The following is a 24,549-nucleotide window of genomic DNA, read 5'->3' on the forward strand; positions in this document are numbered from 1 at the left end:
TGGAGAGGGCTGAGGAACCAACAGGTTGGCAGTTCAATCCCAGTCTCCCATATTACACATGCTGAAATGCCCATGGGCAAGACATTGATCCCCAATTGCCCCTGACATCTGAAGTGGCTGTGTGAGTGACAGAGAAAGTGCTGCACATAGATGCATTGTATGAATGATGTGCTCTTTGAACACACCATTTATCCAAGTAGTTAGCAGTGAACCAGCACAGGTTCAGATTATTTCCAAGACCTCGCATTTTGTAGCTACAAGGTTAAACAGAGCACAGAGACACTTCTGTTGCCAAAGCTTAAAAATAAAACTTGGAAGACATGATGCACAGCACAATGACCAACATCCATGTATTGTGTTAAACAACAAGCTTTGTAATGATATGCATTTCGCACATTGATTTTATTTTGAAAAACATAAAAGATTTCAGCTTCTTTACATCCTTTTTCTACCATTCCTTTGAAAGTTGAGCTAGCACCGGCAAACAACGTGTGCTGGTACGTGGTCTGTGTCATTAATCCATAAATCATGAAAAGACACAACAGTAGAACTTGTATTTCCGTCAAAGGTGATTCTTTCAGGATTACCCCCCCCCCCCCCCCCACACACACACACACACACACATAGTGATAGTGTAAACAGTGGACTGTTGTCTGCCTCCATAATAAAGACAAAAAAAAAAGGTAAGTCCTGTAAAACGATTGCAGAACGCAGAAACGTCGCAACTCATTTCTTCTTGCCCGCTCTCTTCCCCTCTCCTTTCTTCGGTTTTCCTTTTCCCCTTAGTTTCCTCAGGCGACGCATTTCGTCTTTGAAGTCTTCATGCTCATCTCTGAAAAGGAAGGGGGAAACATTTTTTATGTGTCCATGGTGATTCAACCAAACTTATATTTTTTTCTGATTTCTCACTGATTCATTGAACTCAGCCATCTTGTTTGATTGCTGCCAAGCTACCGCCAATGAAATTTAATTCTTCCTGCATTTAGCCCGTGTGTCCAATTAAAATCCTTCCAGTACCTCAAATAATCTAATAACTCCCTCCCCTGATGGGCTTTTAATGCAAAATAATTGCAGGAAGAATTGCAGCAATCAAAACAAAAAAACATTGCAAAGTAAGAATGATTTAAATTAATCAATGAAATCGAGACACAATTAGTTCGAAATTATAGTGATTTTAACTTTGCTTTTCTCAATGTGGGACTTATATATTTTTTAATTTGCTTTGAATTGTTTTATGAGAATGATTTCAATGGCATCCAAAAAAATACATAAAATAACATTTTAGTTTATTTTTAGAAAGACAAATATTGTCAAAGATCAAGTCACAACCCGAGTCATCAGTGTCTACAGTACCTGAAGAGTCCCATGAACCTGAGCTTCTGCGTCATGGCAAAGTAAACCTTGTGATGAGGGTACCACTCGTACACCTCCTTCGTCTTGGCCATGGGGGGTTCCTGGAACAGCTGGACCACCTTCATGGATTTGGGGTCTGTCGGACGCACAACCTGGCTGAAGATCTGCGAGCTCAGCCTGGCCATGCGGACGGCGTAGCTGGACAGACTGGCCATGGCTGCAGAGCAGAGCAGATAGACTTGTCACACAGGGAAGAGATACAATGGTAGTAGCATATGCTGTTAAACTTGATCCAGTTAGATACTGAGCTTTATGCTTCGATGTTTTAAACAGATAGGCTTGTAGTGAGCAGGACAGAGTAATAACACACTTGTCAGTGCTGTCTGGTGGACACAAATGACTTCATATATTTGACTATATTCTATTTTTGTCTGTATTGAAATGTCCTTAGACCTCGGGCAATTGGTCGATTAATACATTTTGATATTCACAATCTATAATGTAAGAGTTACATTCTATGTCCTCACAATTATAAGGTAAATATGATTTGGTTGTGATGACCCACTGTGTTTGTAGGAGTTCTTGGTCTTGACAATCAGTGCATTTTACCTTCAAACAACAGTTTACAGGTTAATCAGAACATTTTGAAGTGATGCTGAGAATTAAGAGCCGCACGTGAGCCCTAACATTTGATTGTTGAAAGTCAATAACTATTTGGATACGTAAAAATGCATTTTGATAACTCACAATTATAATTCAAGATATAAGCTATTGCATGTTGACTACTTGGGATGAGGAAGATATCTACTAACATGCTTGGCTTCAACTGCTCAGAATTTATTTTGGACATCACCAGCTTCATTGTACTATTTTTAATATTTATACTTATATCATCAACAATTGTTTTTATATCAGATGCTGAAGTTATGATGAGTCAAAACTACAATTGAGATATATTTGACATAATTTGAGCACTGACTGGTAATAATTCCTTTCAATATGGACAGGATCAGCAACTGCACAAATTCTTGGAACGCTATTCTGACTAGTCCGAGTTTATCTAAACATTTCCTGATATAATACAACAATTATTTTTAGACACTATTCATTTTGTTTCACATTGCTTTACTCTTCATTTCCATAACCTGTTGGTAGGTTCACAGCCTCAGAAGTTTCCACATTCTCCTCTCAGCCAGTTCACTGAAAGATCTCTGAGGATTTTCTGCAAGTTGCACTGTTGCTCTCAGAATCAAAACAAAGATGGCAGCCTGCAGACTTTCTGGTCTGGCACCAGTCATGTAGTGAGCATGAAAACTGTTTGGCCAATTAAAAAATACAATGAACAAATATCATTGTTTTAGGGCATAAAATACAATTCTTGAAAGTCCCCTCTCGGTTCTTCACACTCGTTTAAGCCAATCTGTCCATCTGCTTCATGATTTCAACAAAATGTTTGGAAGCCATACGTTTAACTGTAGAAGTGACATAGTTAATGTATGTGTTTCTATTTTGGTAGCTTCAACATTAAAGCTAAGTGTTAGCAGGGTCCTGACTTCACATGAATGACAGTATCTGTTCACTTCTTCTCAACAACATGGCGTCTTACCTCAGTCTGTAGTCGGTGAAGAATAATCGAAAGTAGTAAACCGTGTTTAATCTCAGCTGAATGACCACAGCTCCATTTGTTTCTTAATAATGTTGAAGCTCCAGTAAAGTCTGTAACCTTCACACACACTCACCACACTGTATCAGGCTGTAACGCGCATGACACTTTTCCCTGGAGCTGATTGGTCAGTTGCTTTCACTTCCGGTTTTCCGCTATTTTATTTTCTAATAAACCGCTCATACAAAACTCACAAGGATGTTAACATTATCCAAAATCATAAAGAAGAATAAATAACCCGGAATAGCCGCCATTACATTAGTTAAATCTCTGTGTTATGCGATATAGCCCTGACAGGAAGTCCGTCGCTATTAAAGAGCCGTTAGTTTGTTGAACCTTACACAAGGTTCCGCTTTTCGAATCGCTCCAAATGTATTGAAACCTGATTGAAACATAATAATCATTTGTATTAATTCTACAAATCTGTTCAACTTTATCTTCATCACTGAAAAAATAAAGACTTAGTAAATTATATAGGTATATACTTGGTAAACAGCGATTATAGTGTAAATGCTAATTGCATTAAATTGTATAGGGTGGATTTGAACGTGGAGGTTGAATATAAAATAAAACAAATATACATAAATATGTATCAATATGTATCAATACATCTAGTTAAGGTGATTTACTTTTCTGCATCATGCATTCACTGAAAGAGTTGTTGAAATACTTGCATTGCTTAAAAAAGAGTTCACCTTTTCAAAGTCGAACAACATCATCATCCACCTGGTGACAAATTGTTAGAGGTGCATAATTCCACAATTTAAAACCAACAAATGAAAATTGGGGATTTGTCTGTGTTTTTCGTTTTGATTTTGTCATTTCCTGTATGTCTCTCGTCTGCATGTGTTTCACATGAGCTCACTTATCCTGCCTCCCTTGTGTAAAGAGTCTCTGTCAAGTTTCCCTTTGTCTTAAGGACCACTCTGTTCGTGGTTCCGGTTTTGTGCTCCTGACGTTTCAGTTTTACTCCTCCATCGTTGTTCTACTTTGTTCTTTTGCCTTTTGGAATTTTGTATTTCCAGTTTGTCTACCTGCCTTAAAGTGACAGTCTGTATATATAATAAAAAAACAAAATCTTTTCTGGTTAGTCCATCATCTACATTTGGGGCATCAGAGAACTGCCTGCCTGTGACACTGGGTTTAGGAATCTGGGAGGGGATGGAAGTGGAAAACACATGATCAGATAAACTTGCATAGTGTATGTGGACTTTAGAGACTGGAATGTCAGACGTTAAACTAATATCAAGAGTATGCTGCCAAATGAAGTTTTCAATGGGGTGGCAATCGGAAATGTTTGTTAGAATGAACAAAAAAAGTGTTCAATCTAAGTGCCTCAGGGATAATATCGTAATTACTTGATTGTCAGTGAGCACCAATTTCAGAAATGCAGTGCTCGCAAGTTTACATTTTCAGTTTGGATATCTGAGTTTTCTTTGTGTCTGCATACCTTCAAACACTGTCTGAATATTCTACGCTGCTTGCACTCCACTGCTGCTTCTTTGGTGGATCCTGTGAAGTCCAAACACTACAACCCGACATTTAAACAAGCTCTGAATGATGGATTTTTGTGTTGCATTTGTCAGTAAGCCTCTGGGCCGGTGATTTGTGTGATTTTTTTTATTTTTATGGGGACTGCACAGCTGGATTTGTCGCCCAGTATGTTGTCCAAGGACAATTTACACATAAGGGGGAGACCGGTATTGAACTACTGAACTGCTTATGGTGGGCACCGTTTGTTGATGCAGCGCCTTCAGATCAAATATAATTTATGCTGATTTAATAATTCCCTTGTGTGTGTCGCTACATGGTCAAGGCAATTCACCAAGAACGGTCCATCTTGTTGTAGAAATGTTTTTAGGTATATTTGGTTTTATTCTTTTTCACAGAGTATGCATTGTGGTTTGTTTCTTTTGGGCCCCTCGAACAGAGATAAGAGTAAAGTCAAAGGTGTCTTTCTTAATCCATCCTAAATGTATGTTATAATATAGAGTCCCCTTCTCTCCAATGCAGAATGTGTAGGACCCAAGGTTGAGTTATAGGACCCTAGATAGATAACAACTGGAGGAAGGTTGATAATATCTCTGTGAGAGGACACTTTCTTGGAGACGGATAGGGAAGAAATAACATTGTAGCCCAAAAGCTCCTCAAGTAAATTCATCGTTTTATGATCTGTCAGCAGTTAATGTATTGTAACGAAAAAACATATATACTCAAGAGATAATTGTCTGAACTTTTGTTGTGTGAAGTTCATGCTCTGTGAACTAAAGCTATGATGGCAGACCACCTGTTGACGGAGACTGTTCAAGAATCTTAATTGTTCATTCCATGACACCAGGAGTGGGCAGAGAGAATAACCTGTCACGGGGGAGGAGACTAGAGAAGGGGAGGCTATATAATGGCCGCGTGTGTCCATTTCCAATTTGTTCCAATTTTGTTTGAGACCATGCTGCCACACCAACCAAGCTATATTGTTACCAAGCAGGCAGAACCATAAAAGAGAACCTGACCATGGGAAGAATTCCGAGGCAGATGATGAACGTATTAGTGATGAACTGCACAAGCCTTTTTACAAAGAGAAATTCACACCTTATGACCAATCAAATTCAGAGCCTGCACTTTCAGAGTCTGTACACTTAACCAAATGTGGTAGAATCTCTCAGTTAGTACAGACACCCCCATGGCAGCAGGAGAGTGGACCTAAGCATGACACTGCAGAATGTATGAACACAGCCCACAAACCTCGGAAAAACTGAGCCCGACCTGCACCTCAAGTCAATAAGAACCGATTTCATTTACCAGCCAGTCAAACGCCTCCTGCACTTTATCTGCCAGTCAGTGTCCCAAGTTCTTTTACTTGCCAGCCAAGCGCCCCCAGCTCAAGCACCTGCCTTCCTATGCACACTCCAGCTAAATGTCTTCAGCTCCTGCGATTAAGCCCATTCAGCCTAAACATCTTCGAGGTCTTTAACCACCGTGCATTTTAGTAAACAGCCTGTGGCCCATGAAACCCCAAGACCAAATGCCCCTGACCCATGTGCATTCTAGTCAAGTGCCAACAACTAACGCACACAGCATATTCATCTACCTCCTCTCAACCCATGCTGCCGAAATCCAACTTCATGTTTATCCATAACAGCCTGTATATCCCCACCCTGCCTGCATCTTCATCCCAGCCTGCTCCCCCTTCCCAGCCTGATCAGTTATATCAGTACCAGTTACCCCATATACCACAACCCTAACCAGCTCCAGCTTGGCAACAGCAGGATGGAAACTACATGAGGACCCACCTGTGAGTTTGCAATGTTATAGAAGGCTCTAAATAACCCCATACCACGGGAAAAACTGTGTTGACTGCTTCTGCTCATTCATCATCATAATAGGGAGAAAACAAGATAATAGGTGGGGGATTGTGTGCACTCACATAGAGATACTTACCAGCCTTGATACTGCCAGTTTCCTCATGTCCCTTCGCAGTTTCTTTGCAGGTAGAGGGCAACCTTATGAGTTATTATCTGATTGTGGTACCAACTTTAAAGGAGGAGAAAGGGAGCTTGCAGAGGCCTTCTCCACACTCAATCCAAATCTAGAGGAACATTTGGAAAACCAACAAATAAACTGCTTGATTACTGCTTTAATCAACCAAATGCCCCTTGTTTTAGCGGTAGGGGAGAGCGGGGTAATGTGAGACATCAGGTAATGTGAGATACCATCTGTATCTAGCCAACGGTACACATTTGTGGTCATTTGACCATTATGTTTTCAAGTCCCTCCCATTCCCCCCCTGCCATGAAGGAGAAGTTGGTGCTGCTGCTGTGGTAATTATGTTTTTTTCACTGAAATTTGTTTTTTGCATGTAAAAGTAAGTTTTCCTGCTTTGAACTTAATCAACTGTTGTGTCAAAACAAATTGATTAAGTTAGAAAGTTAAGTTGATGAATGTGATTGATCCTAGCTGAAGATTAGCCTGAATTGCTAAGATATGTAGTTATACTAAAATATTGGCTGTGAGGTAAAGTGAGACAAATGCTTTGGGGTAAAGTGAGACATGAAGCACAAGTTCAGTTTAGTCTTAAACATATTTTAGTGTAATTATACATTACATATGTTTTATTTTTAATGTCATAAACATTATAGAAAAGCCATCATGCCAAGAAACTATACACCAGGAAGACAACCTGGGGCCAAACATCCCTCACAGAGATGGAGAGTGCAGCCGCTGAAGTCATGCAAGGAAAGAAGTCCTTAAGAAAAGTTGGAAGGGATAGAAATATTGATAAGACAACCCTCAAAAGATTAATAAAGAAAAAAGAGAAAGGGGAAGTAAAATCAGTAGCCTGGGGTGCAGTAGATGAGGTAAAGAGAATATTCACAGATGAGATGGAGGAGGAGCTTGCCAAACTCTTGAAACTAGTAGCTGACCAGTTCCATGGCCTTGCTCCAGTTAAGTGCCTTGAACTTGCATTTGAATACGCAGAGAAAAACAATACCCCTGTCCCTGCCAACTGGACAGAGAAACAATGTGCAGGTAAGCTAGGGTGTGCAAGAGATCACATGAATCATAATAATCATAAATGTGCTTAATTGACCAATCCCCATGATTCTGTTACTAGTCCGATATTAGTGGTTGTCAATCTAGCTGTCAGATTTGAACTATTACAGCATGTGTTGTTATGGTAGTTTTAAAGTGGAAAAAGTAAGTGAACCACTTTACCCCCTTGATTTCTCTGGTCTGTCTCACTTAACCCCTTAGCTGGGGTAAAGTGCGACACAAGATCACTTTTTAAAAAACAATCATATTTTCATGACCCTTTGTCCTGAAGACATTGCGATAATTTCCATTGTTAGGAAACATCCTGAATTAATGGGACATTTGTAAATTTAACTGATATATCATTTTAGCTCGACTAGAGGGAAGCAAATGTAAAAAATGTCTCACATTACCCCGGTCTCCCCTATGTGGGAAAGAGAAGTTAGATCATTCAAGTCTGCCTTAAGGGTCATGTTAGGGACTTGAGTTGTAACTGAAGAAGTCCTTTTCACTGTCCTGACTGAAATAGTAGGGATTCTAAACTCCAAACCCATTGTTGATGGGTATCTGTGGATGTAGCTGACTCTGACCCTATAACCCAAAATATTATACTCATGGAAAGGAGAGATACCTCCCTCCCTCAGGCAGTATATGCAGGTGCTGAGCTCCTTGGTAGGAGATGATGGATGACCTTAACAGCTCTTCAAATCCCTTTGTTTGAGACCTTGCTGCCACACCAGCCAAGCTATATTAAAATATTTCTAGTAAAAGTAGCTCTCCAAACCTGTTCAAGTGAAAACTGAGAATGGGCGTTTGACTGATGTACCCATTGTTTAAAGTCAAATGAATATAAAAGATTCTTTAATTCAACCAAAAGTTGTTCAGAGTTGCACTGATCCAAAGTTGTATCTCCTCATTCCAATATCTCAACTGAGTGATGATTTGACACTGATGGTCTCTTTCTCTATCATACAATGTACCTCTGTTTAAATGCCTATTAATATTTCATTTGATAAGTCACATTCTGCATATTCTATATTATATTCTCCTATAGTCTCGCTCACTTCCCCAAAAATGTCCCTCCTATATATATATACATATATATATATATATATATATATATATATATATATATATATATATATATATATTGTTGAATCATAGCAGTCATGTTATTTTTATAGTGTATTTACAATTTATGAACAGAAGAGGGCGCCAGATAGAAAAGAAACTTCAGCCACAGACTCCCCTGGACATTTTTAAACATTGCCCCCCACCGCAGAGTGTCACTGGCTGACAGCTCCCACCAGAAGTAAAAAGGCCTGACAGCATGGACTCTGCTGGGGAATTATAAAAGGTGAACAAAAAGAAAGTATTGGAGTTCCATTTCAGCTACACCTGAAGGTCTGAACAAGCAAGCCTCCATATGTGGTTTAATTTGTAAACTTAACATAGTATTTCATCATGCAGACACATACAGATCATTTCACCAGTGAGAAAAATATGTTTGTCATGATGACTAAGAGCCGTTGGATATTCAAACATGACTCAAAGCTTCTCTGGGCCGCAGATGTACCTCAAACACTAAAGTGTTTGACAAAGTGAGTGACATTGATTAATGGATCAGAAGGGATGAATAGTGGAGATAAAAGTAAATTGAGGATGGCCAAAACAAAGGCACCATTCAAACTAGAAGAACCTTTTGCCCATGTGAGCAAATGGCTTTTATTTCCACATCCTGCAGACATAAAGCAGCATTATTATTCATTCTGACATATTTTGTGGCCAATTCATGAATCCAGTCCAACATTTCCTCTCTTTTAATTCTGGTCATGTCTATTTAGCTGCTAAATACTCCACTAGTTTTTCACACTTAGTCTGTTAGCCAGATAACTAAATGAGAATAAACTTGTAGCTCAACTTTGAATTGAAACATCACTTCATTTGAATGACTTAATATCCTTCCCAAACCTGAAGATGAAGACGTGATTGAAGAGGTGTGCTGTAAATCAATTCTTCAATATCAAGATGCACTTTACTTTTAATTAATGTGCCATCAGCCAGCTCAGGATAAAAAAAAAAAAAGGTTCAAAGAAAATTCATCTTTGAGATTTTACTGTGATCACTTTGCTTTTCCAAAATTTCTCTGAAAATCAAAAATATAGTCATAAAATTATTATTTGGTTTGAATTGTACTTGCGTTAAGTCCAAGATCAATCCCTGCTTCAATTCTGATAGGTCATATGACCCACAGTTCTATTTCATAATTATGTGATAATCCTGACAAGAGCAAAAGAAGGAAGTCGGGTTACATAAAGAGAGACAACGAATGTGTTTGGAGGAGATAACTGTGGGTTTGTTGATTGATTACAGAGAACTTCATCAGGGACATATATGGGAAACCGACAGTGATAATTTTTAACTTGTAACCACCAGAATTGTTTGTTACTGTATCCTTTATCTTTCCCTGAACCTAACCGATGGTAAGGTGCACTGACACTAGCACGTGAATACCAAAGGAAGCCAAGTGCACTATAAAGTAGAAGATAACAGCATTAAGACTTGCTATCCAGTACAAAATGTAAATTGTCACTAATTTGTTCATTGTCATTCGGTTAAGCAGCATTGATTTAGTAATATGTAGGCTACCATGTCGGCATAATGTATTAGATGAAAGTAATACAAGTCTTTCAAAGTTGACTCAAGATGAGGAATAATACCCGACCAACTCTGAGCCTCATCACTGCAGTTTAAAATGTTCTGATAGTTCCAACTTCCATTTCATCTGTCTGCAAGAAGGTTCGGTGGGGATGATTAGAGGGATCTATGAGCAGATGTGGAATACAGGGAACATATTTCATCTGAAACTCAGAATTATGTTTTTGTTTACTTTAGAACAAACCCCTCGTATCTCCAGCGGAGGCTGGGTCTCTCCGCCAAGTTGCACTGCCATGTTTCTACTGCTCAGAACTGACTAAACAATCATTGGACATTATAGGGATAGTTCACCGAAAAAAGGAAAATTTACTTATATACTGCCCACTATGCCGATGGAGGGATGGGATGAAGTGTTTGAATCCACAAAACACTTTATATTGTCAGGGATAAACAGTGCTGCAGCCAAAAACCTGGTGTAAATTACTTAGCTTCGTCAAATTTGAATGTTGGAGCTTCTGGAAACTTGGATGACACCACAGGAGGAGTATGGAGGCCTTTTATGGGGGTTTATGGGCAAATATTTCAATTGTATTGGACTTAACTGCAACACTGTTTACCCCTGAGACTCCTAAAGTGTTTTGTCTGTGATGGGTAATGACTGAATTTAAATTTGCCTGTGAACTATCCCTTTATGGCCACCATAGAATCGCCTACACACATACACAGCCATTCAGTTGGTGGCAAATTGCAACTTTACCACTAGATGCCACTATATCCCATTAAACTAAACTAAAGTCATTTAAATTAACCAACAGATTAAAAATCCCAATTTTAAATAAATGTCCAAATCCACTGGTGTTGCTGCACCATTGACCGGGTATAACACAGGATTTAAAATCAAGGTCGTGTATAATAAATAGGGACACTTTTGTATGGTCAGTCAGATATCATGTAGCCTGTAAGCTAACACTGATCTCCTGCAGGCTGATTGGTCCATGGACAGGCTGGCTCTGTAGCAGCTGCCGTCATCCGGTCAGACGTGGTGTGGATGCTCAGTCCGATCCCTCACTCTCCTGCTCCCTTTGGATCATCCAGGTACTTTCATCCATTCATTAATTCATTCATTCAGTCATTCAGTCCTCCAGGTCGATATGAAGTTTAATTCCAGGGGTGGTTTCGTGTAATTCAGCATGACGTTTTACATGTAGGCTATGGGCTTGCATATAAATGCATCCGCACGATTCTTTGTGTAGCTGTTTCCTCCGCGCTCCTCTTTGTGCACCGTGTATCTAACCAGGACGGGTAACGCACTGAGATATGTACGCTACATGTGATGTGCTGTGCTGATGTGCTCGGTGTGTGTTGTGTGTCACCCCTGCTCAGACAGATGGATGCCGAGGATCCGCGGCTGATATGATATAAGCCTCCTCCTCTCTTATCTCCGCCGAGCTGCAGCAGCGCCGCGCACGCAGGGGAAAAAAAAAGAAACGACGTGGGCACGTTGTGATCGGGAAAACACTGGAGTACAGGGGATTTGTGTGTGTCTCTGTGTGTGTGTGCGTGTGCATCTTCTACTTCGGGCAGTGAGCCGTGTCACCGTGAGCTGCGGAAGCTATTGCCTGTTATCGACGATGGTCCCCGCGCTGCTCTCCAGAGGTGATGTGAGCTGAGCCCGCCGAGCAGTGGGGGGGAGCCGCGCAGGAGCTGTCCGTCTCTTGAGGTGCTGATGCGGCTGTGACCAGCGAGCATGGCTGCCGGGAAGTTGCTGCTCTACGCCGGGCTCTCGCTCTCTCTCTGCGCCCTGGGCATGCTGGCCGTGGCGATGTGCTCCGACCACTGGTACGAGACCGACGCCAGGAGGTACAAGGAGCGGTGCCGAAGCTTCTCCAGCCGCCGCAAGGACCCGGGCTTCATCTACATCCCCAACATCAGCCTGCCGCTGCGGGCCAGCCGGAGCAGCGCGCCCCGCTGGGAGGAGAAGCTGCTGCTGGCCCGGAACCGGCGGCAGCTGTTTGCCATGAGCGCCGCGGACGAGTGCAACCGGCAGTACAACTCAACCAACATGGGGCTGTGGAGGAAATGCCACCGGCTCGGCTTCGACCAGGAAATCGAAGATCGCATCCGGAAAGGTAAGGGATGAGACGATGCACCCAGAGATCCAGGGGGGGTTTGGAGTTGTTGCAGAACCAACATCGCAGACCCCGAGCACGCTGTTACATGTGTCATTATAAAAATCAATCGAGGGCAGCTCTGTGGTGATTGTCCATTTGACCAAAGGGCGAGAAAGGGCATCGAGCTGTTTCCTTCCTCTGCCGGGAATCAAACGTTGGTCCAGAGGCGCACAACGGCCTCTGGCTGCAGACGGCTTGTTGTCAGGCTCTTTTGCTAAAACAAAAATGCCACGGTGAACAGCATGTAGACATGATCCCTCGGACTGTAGCTCTCTCTGACCCTGCTACTGCAAATAACAAGCAGAGGGATTTGCTCAGTTTCCAAATCTGTGTGTGTGCGTGGCTGGATGCACCTACTAGAGTGACCCCACGCAAAAATAAGAGCTGCCGAGCCACTATTAGGAGCTCGTTCCTCCCACACTGTAGATTAATACGAAGTAAATACATCCAGGAATAACACAGAGGGATTTACTCACTCATCACTTGATTTAGAAACAGGCCTGTTTTCAAGACAGGATCTCAGTGATCTGTTGATAAGCAGGAGACATGTAAATCATGGTCAAGAGTTTATCAAGTAAAGACTTGATGCTTATCAGGCTTCATTTCTGTGAAATCCTTAGAGTTTTTCTACATGCCAGACGATACTGGGTTCTTTAGGTGGATACTGTTGTTGATATTCGGGAGTTAAAAAAGTCTTTAAATTATATATTTGCCAATGTGCTTATGATGTATTGACCTGGCTGATCACTTTTTAAGCAATTTGAAGATTAAACAAGTTGTCATTTTGTTACAGTTTCAAGAATATACATTTAATCCAGTGTCTCTGAATATTTGTGGCTTTTGACCCAATTCAAACAAGGAATGTTTTTTTCTTGTTTTCAATTTAATTGATTCAGGAATTTTTAAAAACACACAGAATTGAAAATATCCAGTCACAAGGCAAAAGCTAACATTTGAAAAGGATTGTAAGAAAATAAATATACTAGATCTTCTTTTGCATTGATTTGTACAAACCATTGATTTAATCAGTTAATGAAACATAAGCAATAAACAAATCAATTTTTAAACCAGAAATCATTTCAGTAGATATGGGGGGGGGGGGGGGGGGGTCAGGAGAAGTTTTGATCAATATAGAAAATTATGAAAAGTACAATTAAGCTGAGATATAATCAAAGTCAACAACCAGCATGAAGCTTGTTTCCTAAACATTTTTTAATTGTCAATAAATTGGCCTCAAATACAAGTTTCCACAGATGCCAGCCGCTGTTGATAATACTGCTGCAGGTTTGAAAGACAGGGAGGCTGAGGTTTCTGATGGAAGTCACTGCTCTGAGGCCAAGCCGGAAGAAAGGAGGGTGTGTGTGGCCCCTGAAAGCACGTGCGCGACTGTGTTTGTGTGTCTGCTGCAGCTGCGCCTTCCTTTGAGGACGCCTCAATGGCCTTGATGGCCGCCCATCTGCAGTAATGGGCAGCCCACAGTCGATGTGTTCAGTGGTGAGATGAATGCCTCCACAGAGGGGTCGGAGCTGCTCCGGCTCTCTGCTCCGTCAGCATGAAAAAGAACAGCGTGGTCTGTCATCCTGATGCATCTAACATCTCATTGATGGGTCAATAAGGATTAACACCTTTTATCTTTGCGTGCTCTACATGTGCAGTCGGGCTGTCGACAGTTCGAGTTCACATTCAGCTGCGGGGTCATGATACAATCACATCCAGCAGTAAACAACAACACTTATAGATACCGCTGCCTGATCCTACTACTTGTACTCGCTCTGGTCCTGCTATTACCCCTGCTTGTACCAATTCCCACTGTCCATTTACTGACCCATGCTATTCTACTGCTACTCTTCCCTGTACTACTACTGCTACTCTAACCTTATCCTACTACTTATACTCGCTCTGGTCCTGCAGTTACACTTACTAACTGCTAGTACTACTAATTCCACCTCCATTACTACTGCCACAACTGGGACTAATTCGGTTCAAACTTGTACCTGTACTACTACCACTGCTACCCTTACCTGTAGGCTACTACTACAGATAATCTTACCTGTTCTACTACCAGTACTGCTATTCTTACCTGATCCTATTACTTGTACTCGCACTGGTCCTGCTATTACACTTACTTCTATTGCTATTACTACTAATTCCACTGCCATTACTACTACCACTACCTCTGATAATTCAGTCAATTCTTCTACTGCTTTCAATGCTTCCTCAACTACTGCTACCACTAGTGTTACTGACTGTGTCTCTATAAATACTGCCCTTGCTACTACTTGCATACTTCTATTGCTCTGCTATGGCCTCTGATATTCCTTCAACCATCTCTGATGTGTTATTGCAATAGCCACGGCAATGACATCTGCTACTGCTACCACTGTGGCTATTCTTACCTGTACTACTACTGCTACAACTCGTACTCCCAGCACTAGTAGTACTAACAGCTCATTTCATTGTCATTTCTCCTCCCATTACTAGTGCCAGTGCTTCTATCTATGCTATAATACTGTTGCTGATCTACTTCTGCTACTGCAACTGCTGCTACCACTAGTGATACTGATGCTACTAACTACTCTAGCTACCACTAGCCCACTATTACCACCAAAGTCAGGGCTACTGCTGCATCTACTGCTAATGCTACTAGTACTACTGCACCTTTTACTCCAACTACCCCTATCAATACAACCTCTACCATTTATCCCACAATTAACCCGACTGCTAATGGCAGTGCTGCTCTTACAGCTACTCAACTACCTCTACCCCTATTGCTACTGCTACTTATTCCCCTATGCCTACCCCTATTTTTAATACTGCCAGCATTGCTATTGGCAATTACAAACTCTAATTTTACATGTCTCTACAGTTTCAACTTTGTAGAGACATTGCTCCTGTTGTCTGGTTAAACTGCTCAGATCTGAAGACCTCACCATGTCTGAAATGATGGTTACTGCCCTGGAATTCCAGTCCATAATATATTCGCACTATGCATCTACTTAAGCACTGTTTCTTTTATATTATAGTATCTTTCATGAACATATGTGAGCCCTCCGCCCTGACATCTGTTAACATGTAGTGTAGAAAGAAGATAGTTTCAGTCGTTCAGGTATTCTGAGAGGTGGAAGGTCGGGAGCACAACAACCGCCCTCCACATGCTGTCTCACTTTTATTCCATTTAAATCTCTCAGATCAAATCACATAGACACACACACACAGGATAATAGCGGCCTGCTGTTTCATAATGACTCAACATCTTCCTGTGTACGCATGAAGTTGACACATGAGATGAAGTAACAGAATCCATTAATGCAACGATGAGCTACGCACACTGCATCTGAACCCTAATGAGTAATTTCCTGGCCATTTGAATGAGATAATGTTTTTTTTTGTATAAATAAACATAATAATAGTTATCATGTCAGGAATGAATCATAACCCCCCAGCACTCCTCATACTGTCTCTGTACACAGATATCATTAGTCTCCATTCACCTTCGCTAATAACTTCATATTGAACAACTCTGAAAGTCTAATTTCTCTGAGCTCATCCATCTCTCTGGCGCGTGCACTAATGATGCTTCAGTGTTTGGCCGGATCAGCAACATCCATTCGTCTCCTTATCTCGGAGGCTTCTTGCATAACCACAAGCTGCATCTTCATGCAGATTAATGGAGGCAGGAGCGTCGGGGAGAGAAGCAGTGTAAACAGGTCAACGCAAAACACTAAACCCTCCATTTTAATGAGTTCTGCCGATACAGTCTGAGCAGAATGTGCGTGCTGGTGAATACGGAGTGGGTTCTCAGAGGATGACCGATGATCTCCTTCAACAGAGCTCACGAAAAGACCAACACTAACAATGAATGGAGCAAATAAACATGTTTTTTTATGTGGATCCAAAGTCAGATATCTTCTATTTCTCAGTTTTTTCCTGACTAGATCGCTGACAATCAATCCAATGGAGCATCACAACATAGATAACTATAAACTGTGTAGACCTGCTGTTGTAAATGGTCGTTTTGGAGTGATTTAAATAGGTCACTGCCATACCAGCACCTAATTGTTGATGTTCATTCCCAGTATGACTCATGGTGATAACCTGAACAGGTGGCATATCCACTCTTGTTTTTTTTGATGCCATGACTCGGCGCCTCACGTACACACAGCCTCCTGCTGTTTGAGCAGCTCCCTCTCTCATTCTGTCTGTCACAGGTAAAGACCTCTTCGAGAGGGAGCGGAAGATGAAGAGAAGAGATAAAAGAGTGTCTGAGAGGCACCGGGCTGAAAAATAAAAGAAGTGGTTTTTGAGGAGGAGGATGTGGAGAAAGTGAATACGCCAAAGCTGGAGGATGTCAGGAGAGGATTACAGAGAGGAGTCGGGGAGAAGTTCGGGTTGGGGGGGGGGGGGGTGGTGCTGGACTCATCTTGCACCATCTGTTGTGGCTCTGTGAGGGAGAAAAAAAAGGCCTTTCTGGGCCTGATCAAGATACTCACAGCTCTGTCTAAGCAGAGAGAACAGGGAGAGGCCCTGGATTGGATTACCTTAGTCTCCAGGGGTATTGTAGCATAGGGAGGGCTAAATTAGACACTACGGGAGGCTAAAGGTGTCTCATAGATTCCCTGCCAATGAGCCTGCTGGCAAGGCTGCTCATCTAATAGGCACAGGGAAGGGGCTGGAGGGCGGGTGGGGCGGCTGCCCTCACTTCCAGTATGACCCACTGCCGGATGACTATTAGTGGAAGTTAGCTGGAAGCGGATCATTTGTTTTCCAAGGTTTAATTATAGTGACAGTGACATGAGGTGTGGGACGGCGGGGCAGTGGTTAGCAGTGGTTGCCAGTGCTTCTCTGAGAGGAGTTCTCATGCACCCTCATGCACCCTCTGTGCCTTTTGAGCTTTGGTTATCTGGAGACTCGAAACTCCCTGTGGGTGTGAATGTGAGTGTAGATGGTTATTTGTATTTATCTATAGTACCTTGCCTCTGGTCCAATGCCAACTGGGATTGGGCGAGGTTTGGGGGAATTGGCTCCTGGCCCCCCTGTGACCCATAAAAAATAAGAGTTATATGAATAAGAGTTATATGGGGAGAGCGTGGCCTAGGGGATAGAGCGGGTGCTCTGCAACAAGAAGGTTGCTGGTTCGAATCCCACTCTTTCCCATCTGCATGCCTAAGTGTCCTTGGCAAGATACTGAACCCCTAAATGGCCCCTCATAAATGTTGAGTGTACTTAAAATGTAAGTCGCTTTGGACAAAAGCGTCAGCTAAATGACATGTAATGTAATGTAATGTAATGTAATGAATGAATGAATGACTACTATCGTCTGTACAGTTTATGTGAGTTGAGTGCAGAGTATTGAATCCTGATAGATATCTGTACCTATCCCCAAGGGTAAATTATTTGTATTAATTCAGAGCTTTTCTAGAGTTGATGACCACTCAAAGCACTTTACTTTATTGTTTTGCCATTCACCCATTCACACACACTCATTCATACAGTATATACATAGGCCACTCACACACTAGGGGTGCAGCTGTCAGGGGGGTTCGATTCGGCATTGGGGAGACTGGGATCAAACCACTCGCCTCTCTGGTTTTTGGACAACCCGCTGTTTCTCCCCTCCTGAGTCTGCGGCCATAAGTTTGAAAAGGAGAAAGCTCTGGGGCTCTGCAGTTTAAAAAGAAGTGGATTGATCAGTGAAGCGATTCAAACTCAAGCTCAACTGAGGATACTTTTGGTTCCAGTAGCGCATGACGAGCACCATCCAAGAGATGAATTCAGCCATGTTGATTACGAGTGAGGAGAATTTGTTCCATCGTTTGCTCAAGAGATGGAGCGCTGATAGAATGTCTCTCAAATGCCGTCATGAATTTTAAGTGCAAAAATCTTCAACATGTTTTGACAGCATCCTGCTGAGCTGCACCTGAGGGATTCAGTAAATGCTCTACTCAACCAGCCGAGGTGGAGGGATATCAGCGACCCATAATGCTTTCTGTTCTTTCTCTCAGTGTGCTTATAGGGTCTCATTTGTCCTGTGCTCGAAACTAGTTAAATTTGCAGCCAGGTCTTTAAGTAGGGTGAGGCAGAGGTGGAACAATGAGGTTACGTACGTGTGAGGTAGTTTCTCTTTTTTGTTGTTTTGAGTGGCCACAGCAGCAGACACAGGGGTTCTCACGTCTTCCTGGAAACATTCTAAATTATTCAGACACATATGGCAGCACTCCTTGCTCATTAGTGCCCCTGCAGTCTGCAGCCCGGCCGAGGAGACTGACTGACTGCCTGTTCGCTGCTTCTGCAGCCATTTACGCCCCCGAGACTAATGAAACACAGATGCAATGCAACTCCGACTGTATTATCACCGGGAGTTCCATGATGACATCCACCCAAATACAGCTGAAAGTTTTTCAAAGGTATCTCAAAATGCAGGAGGATTGCTCTCCAGGCTGTTGGAGGAAGGCACTTGACTATCAGGAAAAATACAATTTGATGGAATTCCTGACTTCCTGTGTGTCCCCTGGATAGTTATAGGTATTTTGGTAAAGGTAAGCTTTAACATTTTAACCAGGCTTAACTCCAAACAGTAAACAAACATGTCGACTCAAAAATAAAGTACAGTAAAGTTATAATGGTTTGTTATTATAAAACGTGTTTGTGTGTTTTTAACAATATGAGCATTACATTTATTTGTTTTATTTATTCAACTCAAAGACCAATAAGACTGTAATAGCAGCTTATTTCTCCATTTAATGCACTTTAATATACTTACACCTACACGCTTCAGGGTCTGTTAAGGTAAGAACTCCAGCTGAGGGAGGACATCATGAGAGATCACATCATTTTAGTGGTACACCATCAATACTGTCCGCTCTCAACCCCACAAGAGGGATGCCTTTCACTGCACATTCAATCAATCAATCAATAGATCAATGATGCCTTACAGAATAACAGCAATGAGCTGCATCCCTATCCACGCATAGAGGAAAAGATTTCATAAATTTAAAACGAGGAAACATTAGCGGCAGGCCAACAAAGAAAGATAAAACCATGAAGATGACATAATAAAGACTAAAAGAGATATGGAAATGATCAAACTAGTAACACTAGTAATGAATATGTTTGACTAGGAACATCTGTTATCATTTTTTAACACAATTCCAACTTTGCCCCAAGAGCATGGAAAGCTCAGCCTAGACGTTCATTAAATGCAAATAGATATTAATAAATGGAACAAGTTTTCAGGCTACAAGTACAGGTAGTCAAGTGTTAGCAAGTAAAATGAAAAGACTAAAATGAATTAATGTACATACATTTTACATTTTTACATCCACAGTGCATGATGAAGATAAGGAACCATTCTGTGGTCGGAATTTCATGATTTAATATGGTTTTCCGGTTTTCACGATGTGATTCAGAATTTTTGGTTCGGTGAAAGGACAATTAGGGACAAGGATTAATTGACCGACTCCGTGATGAGCCAGTTACTCAAGTGTTAAGTCTATGAAAAAGCAACGTAAAACACAACTGAGGAAGCTGAGAGACGTGCATGAGAACAATCAGTTTGTTTTATTTAAGAAAATTAACAGTCCTTGGTCTATAGGTACTATTTCCATCAGCAGTGTCTGTGCCAAAGGTCTGCCAACCATCTATATATCTATCAAACCGTGAATGTGCAGATTACAGTGTTGATACTCAGCATCTACACGTCACTTCCACAGAGATATGATCAGGAAAGGTTTTAATGATTCTTTAAATCTGACACTAAACAGCATTTTTTAATTGTCTTCATTTAATTTACAGGTCTATGGTTAAAATAATCTGATTTTAATTACGGCAAGAAATCCAAGGAATTATGGGAAAAGCATGATACATTCATGGAAACTTTTTTTAAGGCCATGAATCTTTAAACATTTATACCTGCAATACCTGGTTTTATTTCAGACAACCACTTTTACATCGTGTGGTCCTTTCTGCTATGTTGTACAGAAACACAGTAAACAGAGTACATCCTGGTCATCAAGAAACATGAGAAATCTAAATGTTGTGCTTTTCAAGGGAAAATTAACAAACACGCATATGATGAGAGCAGCTTGACATGCAGTGAGTAAATTTGATAACAATTTAGACTTATCTGTGTGTGAGTGTTTGAAAGGGCCAGAGTCAGAGAGCGACTCTGCAGAGACTTTGGGAGACTTACTCATCCTGAAGTCGGTCTGACTCCTGTAACCACAGGCAGAGTAGATGGAGGGAGAGATGAGCAGGAAGAAGCACGATGTGGTTCTCTTCCCCACAGCCGACATCAATTTTTGATGACCTCATGCTCCCACCCACAGACCAGCCATAGCAGCACGGACACACACACGCACGCACACAGGCACACACACACACACACAGGCAGAAACACACACACACACAGCTCTGCATGTGTAGCCGCAGGGAGGCCAACATTTATAGCCGATGCATGTGCACATTTACACACATACGCAAAACACATAATACCTACTTAGGTGGATTCGCTTTACACGCCACACATCACAGACGTATAAAGAGCATGATTTATCCAACATGAATAATGAATGATGCTCTCAATGCTCCTCTTCCGACGCTGTGTGTTGAATGTGTATGCATATGATTCACTCGCACAGGGAGAGGAGTAGGGAGCCGCCGGTTCTCTGCTTCTTTTTTTTCTCTGTGGAGTTGAGAGGAAAACTGAAAAACCTTCAGGATTCAGTTTGTTGAATTGACATAAGATTCGTAAGCTGAGCTCAAATTGGGATGTTTTGTTACTAGAATAGCAGCGATGAGGACAAAAGATCCACTGTAAACTAATTAGACACGAGGACTGTGACAATACTTGATTTGCAGATTTGTAGATTGTTTTTCCGCTGACAATGCGGCCATTGTTTGACTATTGAGTCTTAATTTGAAAAGATCAGCACATCAATTATTACAGTTTCTAATTGATAAAGACCGGCTACATGGTGTCTCGTGTGTTTTAACCATTTATTTCAATAAACTTATTTCAGTTTATTGTCAACTAGAGCAAACTTTCACCACAGTGCAGACTCTTTAAGTCTTTAAGTAACTGGTCCGGGTCAATTTGTCGTCATTGACATAAGTCACAGGAAACCAAAAATGATTCCACAAAGTTCTCGAGCTCAGTTGTTGTTTCTGTGTATTTCTGCCTCTGACGGAGATGGTGACGTCTTGAAGGTGCAGCTGACGGGTAACAACCAAGTTGTCAGCCTGTCAGATGCAACTACTTTTGATTTGGCATGTTGAAACTGATTTAAACTCATTTGATAGGTGATTTTGAGTCATACATTGTGACAACTGACAAATGTATTCCACACAAGATCCTTAGCCTGGTTCTTGGAGCTTTGAATTGTCGGCCCGACAGGTCCACTTCTTTCATGAATTCATGTGATTTTGCTGTTGTGCTGACTGACAGCTGTTTCTCTTCTAACCCTGCTCCAAATATGCCAATAAAAGGGTTATCGGCATGGATTAAGAGTGCAGAGATGTGAAATGCGAGGATGAGGTGGACCCGGTGAGATGGTTCAGATTGTTTTAGGTCAATTGCTCAGCTCTGAAACGGACACTCGCTGAACTGCATAGTCAACCAGTGTTGCAATTGCTAAGTTTATCTCTGAGTAACAATCACCACCACGGCATCTGAGTCAACTGAACATCATGTTGACAGGACAGACCCGTGACGTGCTGCATTTGGGTAAAACAAGGAAATAAATCCGTCATGATCCTTCGACCACTTTGACTGACGTCGGATCAGCCTTGGGCAAAAACTGCTCGATTATCGTTAAGAAGTGACTGTGGTCCTGGTTCAGTGAAGTGAAAAAGCAACTGGAATTGCTCCGGCAGAGGTAATGGACACTGGGTAGATTTTTAACGGTTTCTCCCCTGACCTGTACCATACATATTTTTGGCGCAATGTTGCTAACTAAAAAATAAACGCAGATAAAACCATAATGTCCTTGCAGTGGTAATTAAGCATGATTACAAGGGGAACTGGTCGTTCACTTACCAGAGGGGTTTTCAACTCAGTCTGCATGTTGACACGTTGTTTGGTAAGACACTTAACTCCAAACCGCCCCGATGGTTGTGCCGTGAGTGTGTGATAGAATTATAGAGAAGAGCAAGGCCTTTTGTTTGAATGCTTGTGTGAATGGGTGAATGTGACTATTAGAGCAAAGCACTTTGAGTGGCCTCAGGAAAGTGCGATATAAACGCGTCTCCCTTGAATCACACACACTTTGGTGACACATTGAGAATCTTGTGAAACTCTTCCATAGTACAAATACAATTTAGGGCCAAGCGACCATCAATTTTGTTCTGTAGCGGATTAACCATTTTCATTTGAATCCCCCTGATATTGTTCTTCTGTCGCACTACTCCAACATTCAGGCACTCACAGTGTTTGATTAAGATTTTGTCTGTTGTCTGAGGGTTCAGAACATCATGGACCAATCTAAATTGGTCCCTTTATTCTTATCACCCTGACTTATTGTAACAGAACAACCGAGAGGTGCAAGCGAGGACTGACATGCAACTCCCAGGGAGATTAAGTGATGCGTGACTAGTGACTGGTAGCAGGTTGTAAAAAAAGAGGATGAATAAGATCAATTTCAACGATCTTAACAAATTCCTAATAGATTCACAGCAGAATTCTGTTTGAAAGCCTTGTCACTTTCAGATCCATCAGGGAAAATCCCCTGCTCTTTTCCTCATTTTACTTCAGTCATTTTACTCTCCCAGATGGTGCCCTAGATAAAAGACACCGACAGAGTAAAGAAAGTACAGCACAAGCACAAAGAGTACACAAATCGTCTCCTATTACAAACAATACACAAAATGCAATACAGCAATACCAATTTCTACAAAACTAAAGTGCGCCAACCGCACTTGGACTAAGGTTTTCTAAATGTCTGGCCAGAGGGGATCAAGTTTCACATTCGCAGTGATGTGGGAGTCTGGTTTATTCCTCACCTTGTGGAGGTCATGTCTTGGGACACCTGCCATCCTGCCAGCTACCTTCAATATATGGCTCCGTCTGTCCATCTTTCCATCCATCCATCCCATTCTCGTGAACGCAATATCCCAAGAATGCCTCAATGTAAATTCTTCAAATCTAGTTTGGTACAAACGTAGATAAACTCAATTGATTTTGGTGGCGAAAGGTCAAAGTCACAGGGGCCGAGCTAAAGTCATTTTCTTCAATGTTATATTTTAAGAACACCTTAAGAGATTGTGCATAAACATTCACTTTGAAAAAGGATGGCCTGGTTGGAATTTGTTGGTCAACGTAACATCTCAGGAACACGTCAAGGGAATATCTTCTAATTTAACATTCAGTTGACTGAAGGATCAACTGATCACAATTTAGTTTTCAAAGGTAAAAGTCGTGGGGACCTTGAATGAATCTGGAAGATAAATTTATAAACTGCACCGAGGAGAGATTGGTCGATAGACTTGTCGAACACGGACAGCTACCTACATGAACAACAAATAACTTCTTCAGGAAGAAAAAGCATGGCTGTCCCATCTTACTGGCCGTATCAGAATTAGCATCAAATTCCAGCTTCTTGTCAATGAGTGCTCCAAGATATATATATATACTGCTCAGCAAATTCAAAGGCAATTCATTTGAATGACTGACATATCTGGTGGGATGAAATCCCTCTAAAACCCATGATCACCTTTTTTTTGTCTTTGTGGATTTCAGCTAGAGGAAGGATCCATCACCTCATTTGACAAACTCATCCACCAGCAGCCCATGCACTGATCTTTATGTAGCAGGGTTGCAATAACCCTACCATCAGCAAGTTTTAGGATGCGTCCGTCCATTTGCTTTTGCTGAACCTGCATACAGTCGTGTTTGCATTGCTTGCATAGGAGCTCACTTTGTTGACAGCTCTCACATTCAGTTTTACGCTCTGTGCAGGCCTTGCTGTTGACCTTTCTGGCTGGACTGGCTAATCCATGTTAGGTATATATGAAGCTCTTGAAGGGGTTTCAACCTTCATCCAAAAGGCATCTTCATTTTTAACTTACTGGACTGAAAGAGGAAATGTCTTCGAAAATGTAATGCAAGTCCTGCTGCCTTCATTTAGGCAGTGTACATCAAAAAGTGATGTTTACAACACCTGCCCTGATGATCTGGCAGAG

The 24,549-nt window shown here is 41.6% G+C and overlaps 2 protein-coding genes across 2 annotated transcripts in view; one reads left to right on the forward strand and one right to left on the reverse strand.

The window, feature by feature from the left end:
• Window positions 1-383: 383 nt before the first annotated feature.
• Window positions 384-3,118, reverse strand: mrps33 (mitochondrial ribosomal protein S33). Its single transcript, XM_062383311.1, has 3 exons — window positions 2,960-3,118; window positions 1,354-1,570; window positions 384-832 (listed from the first exon to the last, which is right to left on the reverse strand). The coding sequence occupies exons 2-3, from the start codon at window positions 1,566-1,568 to the stop codon at window positions 727-729; spliced, it is 321 nt and encodes a 106-aa protein (XP_062239295.1). The 5' UTR covers window positions 1,569-1,570; window positions 2,960-3,118; the 3' UTR covers window positions 384-726.
• Window positions 3,119-11,251: 8,133 nt separating this feature from the next.
• tmem178bb (transmembrane protein 178Bb) overlaps window positions 11,252-24,549 on the forward strand; it is a 114,429-nt gene continuing 101,131 nt past the window's right edge. The window contains exons 1-2 of the mRNA XM_062383298.1: window positions 11,252-11,299; window positions 11,588-12,333. Of these exons, the coding sequence (XP_062239282.1) occupies window positions 11,952-12,333 (382 nt within the window). The 5' untranslated portion in view covers window positions 11,252-11,299; window positions 11,588-11,951. The remainder of the gene's footprint in view (window positions 11,300-11,587; window positions 12,334-24,549) is intronic.

Source organism: Platichthys flesus, chromosome 23 (assembly GCF_949316205.1).
Source record: "Platichthys flesus chromosome 23, fPlaFle2.1, whole genome shotgun sequence".
NCBI classification, from domain to species: Eukaryota; Metazoa; Chordata; class Actinopteri; order Pleuronectiformes; family Pleuronectidae; genus Platichthys; species Platichthys flesus.